This window comes from Lactuca serriola, chromosome 6, assembly GCF_051521515.1.
Source record: "Lactuca serriola cultivar US96UC23 chromosome 6, Lser_US96UC23_V15, whole genome shotgun sequence".
In the NCBI taxonomy this organism is placed as follows: Eukaryota; Viridiplantae; Streptophyta; class Magnoliopsida; order Asterales; family Asteraceae; genus Lactuca; species Lactuca serriola.
The window spans coordinates 53,059,344-53,068,830 of NC_136413.1; the positions used below are offsets into that span (position 1 = coordinate 53,059,344).

General features: G+C 36.7%; 1 protein-coding gene across 1 annotated transcript; it reads right to left on the bottom strand.

Moving 5' to 3' along the window:
* Positions 1 to 8,453: 8,453 nt before the first annotated feature.
* Positions 8,454 to 8,924, bottom strand: LOC145059762 (uncharacterized). Its single transcript, XM_079007551.1, has one exon. It carries the CDS (start codon positions 8,922 to 8,924, stop codon positions 8,454 to 8,456), a length of 471 nt encoding a protein of 156 aa, XP_078863677.1.
* Between the last annotated feature and the right edge of the window lie 563 nt (positions 8,925 to 9,487).

The window sequence follows — 9,487 nt, forward strand, 5'->3', positions numbered from 1 at the left end:
ACTCACTAACAGGTGAGTTCATACCCCCTTAATTAACCTTTTATATGTTTTAAATTCTTTTATTTGGGGGAGAATACAAGTCAAATCATACTAGATATTATATCAATCACATGTGATTAATGACTAGTATGCCAATGGATTTACTATGCTTTAAACTGTCTTGTCAACAAAACTGCTTCAAAACGATTTCCAAACACTTTTACATGTTAAACTCTTTATAAAACTTAGTTTCAGTTTCCACTTCATTACTTTCAAAACTCTTTAAACTTATATACTGTCAAATCATGTCCAATACATATATGGTTATATAAGTAAGGGTTGAAGGACTTAGGACTGATAATACACTCTATTTCATGTTCCTTGCTTGGTTGTGGACTTAGAGTCCCCTATTATTTGTCCGAGTGTCGTTTGATCCTTAGTTATATATCATGTGTATATGTATAGACATAAAAAAAACTTCCTGACTTATTTCAATACACTCAGCTATACAAATGATCTTACTAGTAAACTATAATAAGTATAGTTTGGTGATACACTACTTACTACTTCTAGTACCATGTAACATACAATGAGTCAGTACATACATGAGTTAATACATACTGTAAACAATACACTACACTATACAACTGAACACACTATAATGAGGGTCAGAGAGAACATACACTAATACATACTATTCATACATACTATATACTACACTAGAGAACTCACTATGATGGGGAATCAGGAAAGACATATATTACACTATTACATACACTATATACACACTATGCAATAAATGTGAGGCACTACTTCGGGGCACGGCATCTCTGTCATGGCTCGTCTTGTATCCAGAATCTCCTGGAGGGAGAGCGTGAATTTGTGTATAGATCTATACTGGATTGACAATCCTACACCTTACTGCTAGCTACAGTGGGATCTGCAGATCTTCGGGTGACAAATGTCATTACTGTTCGACGTATTACAGCGTCGTGATTTCCCCTAGTCAATTAGTACGGTCACAACTATATCACATTATACCTTAATTAACAATTGGATTAAGGTAGTTAGTATAATAATAATTATAATATTATTACACTACAATACTTCATTATTTTCCCTTTACATCTACTTTGTGATCTCCTCACATAAAGAGAAATGTAAAAACTATACTTTCTATTAATAGTCACATTTGGGAAAGGTATGCACTCCTACAATGAACAAACATACATTACACTTGATGCCTTGTAGAAGGCTGCTTTTAATGGAAAACATAGGGTTTTCTAGGAAGTACAAACTAACACTACAAACATTTTACGTACTATTACACTCGAATACTTACAAACATGTTCATACAAAACATGACACTAAATACTTATGGACTCACCAGCTTTAATGCTGATAAACTCTTTCAAAATAACTTGTATTCTCAGGTCATCAGTAGACAGGTACCTCTGCCAGCTTTTGAGAAGATGGAGCATTTACAAGACTCATCTTTTATTTTGATTCATATTTTTGGTGTCTATAATTGTACAGAACACACATGTATTAAAATACATTATTAATGCTATGGATGATGTTGTTTGCTTGTTTACTATATTTTTGTGTTGTGATACTATACATGACGTCCTCCGCCCCAGAAAGTTTCCGCCGTTCTTGGTTTTGGGGTGTGACAATTATGCTCTAAACTCGAAGGTGGCTTAGAATGCCCCGAAAATGACAACATTCAAGCCCCAAAGATGATCTAACAAATGAGAAGTCAAGGTTGAAGCTTTTTACCTTGAATAAGCTAGAAATAGAGAAAAACCTCTGGATCTACTTGCTTCATCTAGAATCCCTAAGCATCCACTTCTTCCTTCAAGCTCCAAGCAACTTTAAGAACACAAAAATGGCTTAAGAACACTCAAAAAGCTTTAGGGTTTCGAGTTAGGGCTATTTTGGACTGTGGGGGACGATGGAGGCTGAAATGAGTCTATATAAGGCATTTAAATAGGGTGCAAACCCTAAATATTAGGTTTTCATCCAGGCAGCCCTACTCGTCGAGTCGGGCTCCCGACTCGTCGCGTAGGTTACTTAAAACCTGCATCCATAATCCAGTCTACTCGACGAGTTGGGCCTACAACTAGTCGAGTCCCAGTGTAAAACATGCAATTACTTAAACTTAAATACTTACCGGGAACGAGGTGTTACACAAATATACTTTTCAACATAATTATCTACAAAAGAAATGTACATTGTCTTAAATGGTTGATAAACGAAGATTTGAAAAATACATAATAATTAATTGAAAATATACCAAAAATAAATTATTATTATTATTATTATACTCTCGGCCATCATGTAGAAATGATTTTAAATAAATGATATATTTTATTTTTATAATTATTATAAAATTATAAATTATTTTTATTGTAATAAGAAATCCGTCATATATGATAACATAATTGATTCTCGGATTTTAAGAATCGTTACCCAATAAATTATATGTCGTATCAATTATACAACTTATCGAATATTATGAGAATTATTGGTTTCACATTGGTTGAAACCTGGAAAACGTTATAAAAGCAGTCGTTATGCTGCCCAAATTTCGTCATAGCAGACAATAGAAATTTGGAAATTTGTTAAGTCTTACGAATCTCAAATACTAAAAGACTTAAATAAAAAATCATTCCTAAACATCAAAGAATTATAAGTATTTAAGAGACATATATCGAAAAGTTTAGGATTAGGATGCTTAGACACGTTGTTTCGATCCAACACACACGGGACTTCCTATATGAGCTATGTTTGGTTTTTTTTTACAACCATAAGAGCTCAGATCATTTCCTAAGCTATGGGCTATGTTATTGTGTACACTAAGATCAGATGTCTTAGTTAAACTACGTTATAACAGTTAATCGGTATGGAACGTGAAACGCCCAGTATAGATCAACAATACTGATCTATACAGGTAGACATCCTGCCCACTGTTTCTAGCTACAATCATCGCCCGACGAGACGAGTTTGGCAAAGACGTTTCTATTTTATTTACTCCACGACATTAATAAAGCGTTGATTTGGAACTTTTAGCACACCCATGTTAGTGTTGTGGAAATTTTAGCACGCCCTTGTAGTGTTGGTGCAGAGGTGCTGCGTCACAGTTCAGTTATGAGCTCATTATAGACCCCGAGGTTTGTCCTGTTACCGTATAGAATTGATACACTACTAGAAAAACTGCCTTTTATGACACACAAACCACGACACTCATTGATTTATGTTACGCAAACGAGAGTGACATTAAAAAAGTGTCATCTCTTCAAAAAAAATTAAGGATTTAGGTCCGCATTATTGCGTGCCCTGAAATTAGTGTCATAAGAAAAAAATTAAAAACACGGAGGGCACTGTATCTTAAATGCGCGTCCTTTATAAGTGTCGCTTTATAATTTTAATGAACGCGCGTTACCTAGTTACAAGTAGGAAAAGAAAGCCAAAAAATTAGAAAAGCCCGCCACCCTCTTTGCCCTAAGCATTTTGACGCATCTTTCATTCTCCTCACACTGTTGTGCAACTTCTCAATCAAAGATCCAAGGTTACGATCATCGACAATCTTGATTCCTTCATTTCATGATTGATTGAGTTTTCTCAATCTGTCATCATCAATAGCAGGTGCTTTCATCTAGAGGTGGCAAAAATTGACACGACACAAAACCCGACATGAACCCGACACGAAATAAACGGGTTTGGGTACGATATTTCAACTTGTTTAAATAAATGGGTTGACTCAACACAACACGAAAATTAAATGGGTAAGGTTAGGGTTGAGAATTTCAACTCGAATATAACTCGAAAATGACCCGTTTATTGATATGCAAGTTTTTTGAATTATTTAAATAAACTAGAAAGATACAAAACCAAAAGCATAAGTAAAAGAAAACCTTCGAATTGAATTGTTTTGTAATGTTGAAATGACTTAGCCGTCTAGATCAAGATTTCATTTCAGTTTTTCCATTCTCTCCCAGATTACCCAGTCTCTTTCACCACTCTCACATCCTCATGACCTTATCATCTGCCTCCCCAACTCCCACTCTTTTAATTTTGTCATCTAAACTTGCTATGACTTCATCTATTCTGCCTCAAAACAATTAGTTTTTCATTTCCGCCTACCAAACTCCTACTCTTTCAACATGCTCAATCTTTTAACCTCACATGACACGACATATTTCAAGGTATAGCCCTAACCCGAAACCCGACACGAACTCGACACGAAAATAAACAGGTTGACACGACACGACACGTTAATTAAATGGTTCGGGTTAGGGTCAAGCACTTTCAACCCGTTTAGTGTTTCGACACGACACGATTTCCACCTCTACTTTCATCGTCGTTCTACCCTTTCACTTCCGGCGAATGGTGGTCCAACATTCTCTACTTCTTCAATAGGTATGTGAATCAGATTTGCGGTGATGCCGAGAGCATTCGCCTGTCGTCCCAATATCCGTCTTCGCCTTCCTCTTCCGTCTCTTCCACTCCTTGAAGTACAACCCTTACTCTTGCACTAAGGATTTTTGTTTCAAAATGAGTAGTTTATCTGTTGTATCCCCAAAAAGGGGTTCGACTATTACTGGAACTAGGGTTTCGGTTCTTAGTTTTTGAGAGCTTTTATGGTATGTATAGTTTAATTGGACCAAAATTAATCGTATATTAATTTTTTTAGCCCAGGGCAGTGGAGCTGAACACAAACATGGGGGAAATTACGACATCTCACGCCTAAATCGAAGTAATCAAACAGATTTCTAGGGAAAATCACACGCCTAAATTGAATGAACCATGTTTGAGGTATGCTTCTTTGAATTTGCATGTCTTGTCTCTTGACCCACAACCACCCACGTGATTACGTGAACAATTACCATGTTGCTTTAAAAAAGTTAAGCTGATCGAGAAATCCAAATAACACTTCTATTAACTGCATTCAATGTAAATCGCGACTGGGTTCTCTCAAATCTCCGAGAAAGGCACTCTAACTATATCACTTTCAGTCGTAATTCTCTCTCAATCAAACAGCCATGAAGCGTTCGAATGTTAACTCTAAAGTACAGGTTTTGTCTACGATATATCCACCTCTCTTTAATTTTGGTGTTAAATAAGACGATTTCAACTTGAATCATTTTTGATTGATACATTGGTGATTTGCTAATTAGGGTTATGCGTTTTTATTCTAATTAGAATTCTTCAGAGCTGCCTACTATAGATGTTTGTTGTTTTTTTAAGTTTATTCTTGGACTCGAATATCATGTGATGGTTATCTTTTGTACTTGATATTTTGATGAACAAGATAAAATGATTATTTGTCAACATTGCTTCTAACTTGAGGATGATTAAGAACTATTCATTTTGCTGATTAAGATAATGTAGGAACAATGCCATCCACTAAGATTTTACATAACTGAAATTATGTTGCTATGTGTTGCCTTTTAACTTTTGTAGAACCCTTCTCTCTCTTTTCTACTTACTATCTTCCAAATTTTCATTCAATTTTGAACAGGCAAATGCACATAATCTTGCACAGGAGAATGGTGTAAATGATTTCCTTCCTCTTGGAAACTAGAGAAAGCTGTAAAAGAAATTATTGATCAGCCACTTCCACTTGTTAATGGGATTGAAGATCAGCTTGTGGATTTTTCAGAAGCCACGAGAAGTATGATTGCTTTCATTTAGGTGAAATAAAAGTAGGATGATTTTGTAATGAAAAAGGTATGTGTCTGATCCTTGTGGTTTATGTCATTCATAAGTTGTTGGCAAGGTTTTAAGAGAACAGGCAGAAGCTAAAGTTGTTGCTCAAGCTGAGGCTACAGAATGGAAACACAAATATGAATTGGAAAGAGAAAATAATCAGCAATTGGAACAAAAATAAGAACCAAAGTGGACAAATGCTTCAATTTTGATCTAAAAATTGGAAAATCAGAAAGCTTAGGGGCCATTTTTTTATAATTTACCCTAAAACATATTATTATGTGCATTTTTTTTAATCTTGAAGTTTGATATGTATGTCATGACATCTTATATCATTGTGCAAAAGCTTTACTAGTATCTTATTTGGAAATCTTATAAGATCATAAGAATATTATTATGTGCATCTTATTGAATTTTCCATTTGCTCTGTATATCATGACATCTTACCATTATGGCAAAGCTTTACTAGCATCTTATTTGGAACATTTGTAGTTTTTTGACTTACTATTTTCTTAGTAATTGAAGTATATATTCACAAAACCATTTTTTCTTTCATTTTAGGTCCAACATTTTTTGAGAATCTTGGAAACTTTAAGCAAAAAGTAGGAGGCTCAGGATCCATGAAACACCTTCCAATTGAGCTTGAAAGTGGTGAAAAATCTCAAAGGTGTTGTGGAGAAAATGGTATTTACTCTCATGTAAGTTTTTAATCGATGTTCAAGTATTGATCCTGATCCAATTTATAAACTCATACTTAATCTTCTTCCGATGCTTAATATAAGGGCATTTTAGTCATTTCATCAGTTTTATGTCTCATTAGAGTTGACTTTGGTAATCGTATCCGATGAGTCAGATTGTGCAATAGGTGTTGTGGAGGGTGAGACAGTGGGTGGTAAGATAGGGTTTGGAAAAATTGAGATGTAGGGATTTGTAGTGGTTGTAGTCGGAGTGATTATAGGAGGTTTGTGAAAAGGGAAGGATTGCACATTAAATCGAACATGACGTGCCACATAGATGCGATCAGATTGTGGGTCTAAACACCGATAGTCGTGATGAGCAGTGTTGTAACCAAGAAACACACAGGGTGTAGAACAAAAATCCATTTTGTGTTTGTTGTATGCACGGGGATGAGGAAAGCACTGACATCCAAAAACCCAAAGAAAGGAAAAATTAGGTTTATGTTTTAACACATGTTCAAAGGGTGAGGTGTTGGAGTTTGTTCGGTATGGCATTCGTTTAATAAGATATACTGCGGTGTCAAAGGCAAAATGCCAAAACCGTTGACGAACATTGGACTGAGAAAGTAGAGTAAGACCGGTTTCGACAACATGCCGATGTCTTCGTTCAACAAAACCATTTTGTTCGCTGGTATGCGGACATGAAAGGCGATGAGTAATGCCAAGAGGAGAGAAAAACTGAGAGAGATTTCGAAACTCGCCTCCCCAATCGGTTTGGACGGATTTTAGTTTGGTTTGAAACTGTCGTTCAACCATCACAAGGAATCGTTTAAAAATAATATAAACGTTAGATTTTAGTTTTAATGGAAAAATACACATAAAGCTAGAATAATGATCAACACACAACAGAAAATATTTGTGACCATCGTAAGAGGTAACAGGAGCAGGACCCCATACATCACAGAAAACTAAATCCAAAATGTGTGAACTTTTATAAATAGATGGTGACAGATGAAGTTTTGAGGATTTTCCAACATGACATGAATCACAAAAAGTACTAGCACACTTATTTTGTAAAGGTAAATGATATTTAGATAACATGGACTTCAAGAGTTGTGGATGTGGATGTCCAAGTCGTTGTTGCCATGTGGTGGATGAAGCACGGTTGGTAGAAAACGCTATTTTGTGAATAGGTTGAGTTTGAGGAAGACGAAAGGAGTAGAGACCGCCATTACTTGGACCCATGAGAAGGATATTGTGTGTAAGCTTGTCCTTCCCAACAAAGAAAGAAGAGTGAAACTCAAAGTACACATGATTATCAAGACAAAACTTTTGGACAGAAAGAAGGTTTTTGTTTTATTTCGGGAACATGAAGTATGTCTTTAAGGTTAAAGGTTTTGTTTGGCGAGTAATATTGTGAGGAACCAATATGTAGAATGGGTAAGCCCTTACCATTGCCAACGTGAAGATTATCATCACCGTAATAGGCCTCAGCATTATCGAAAGTTGATAGGTCCAGTGCAACATGATGGCTAGAGCATGTGTCCGGAAGCCAAGAGGACGTAGTTTGTGAGCGGTAGTCTGTAAAGTTAGCCGAAGGTGGTTGTCTCGTTCTCAAAGTAGTTGGATCATGGTTAGGGCATTGTGACGGGATATGACCAATCCCACACCTGTTACATGTTCCAAAAACAGTGTTTTGATTAGAAGCCCAATTAAATTGATTACGGTTACCTCCTCCTCGATTTCTGTTGTTGTAGTTCCCTCTTCCACGTCTAGAGTCACGTCCACGACCACGGTTATTTCCGGATCTGTTGGTGTAAAAGGATTGAGCAGGTTGTGCATGAATGGGCTAAACTTGAAGGCCAAGTTGTGACAAAAGTTGTTGAATAGCGTGTAGTTGATCCGGTTGAGGAGTGGACGAGGTAGCACCACGAATGGCTGAGGTGTGACTGTTTGTAACAGCCGTGAAAGCTTGAGCCGGAGAGATGGTTGTTGCTGATTTCTTGATCATGTAATCATGGTCTGATAACAAACCATGAAGTTCTGCAAAGGCAGTCGGGAATTGACGACCAAGAAGGGTTGACTTCACCCATTGTATTCTTCTCTTAGACCCGAGATAACTAGCATCACTAAATCTTTTTCTTTCACTGGTTCACCTATATTGGTGAGTACATCAGAATAATCTTGAGCTCGAGTGAGGTATGCAGATGAGCTTTCATCAGCCTTCATCTCTAGCTTGAGAAGCTGAGTTTTCAGGGTGTATTCCCTAGAGGAAGTGTGAGGTGCATATGCTCGTTCAAGAGATAGCCAAAGATCACGAGAGGTGTTACCTTGAACATGTTGGAATGACGACTCGGAGATGGTAGAAACGAGGAGCATACGTATGTGAGCATCATTGGAAACCCATATGTTGTAATCTGGGTTTGGTTGTGAGGGTTGTACTGTACCATCTTTATCTTTGCCTGATGATGAAGATGGGATAGTAATCGGTGGACAAGGAATTGTGCCATCAATATAACTGAACAAGTTGTTGGTGAGAAGGAATGGTTGGACCATTGCCTTCCACTAACCATAATTGGTAGGAGATAGAGTGAAACCAAACTTATGGTGACAGTGTAGAGTTTTCTCTGTTGGGGTAAAGGCTGTAAGTGCCATTGATCGACAACAGAAAAAAGAGAAAGAGAAAAAAAAACAAAAAAAATGGATGTTACTGTAGGTGGCGGCCCTGTAGTTGGCGGCACAGTAGGTGGTGGCTGTAGGTGGCAGTACTGTAGGTGATGGAACTGTGCAGATCGACAGAAGCAAGAGAGGGAATCAAGAGAGGGAAGCGTTGTAGGCTTGATCGGCGCTGCTTGCCTTTGATCGACTTATTTTTTATCGGCGTTTTTTTAGGGTATGCCGTAAGGCTCTGATACCAAGTTGACTTTGGTAATCAGTAATTGTATTGTTATTGTATCTACGATTACAATAAGAGTATATATATAAGAGATATATTTACACTCATGACCCTCTAATATAATTATATACATATCACACTTTAATTTTCTAATAATTAGTTACCTAACTTAGGCACTTAACTTATCTAATGATGTCATAATCAGTATGATGCATTTGTTGAG

What these genes read in the sequence shown, in the direction of transcription:
- LOC145059762 (XM_079007551.1), bottom strand. Translation starts at nt 8,924, where the DNA reads ATGGTCCAACCATTCCTTCTCACCAACAACTTGTTCAGTTATATTGAT.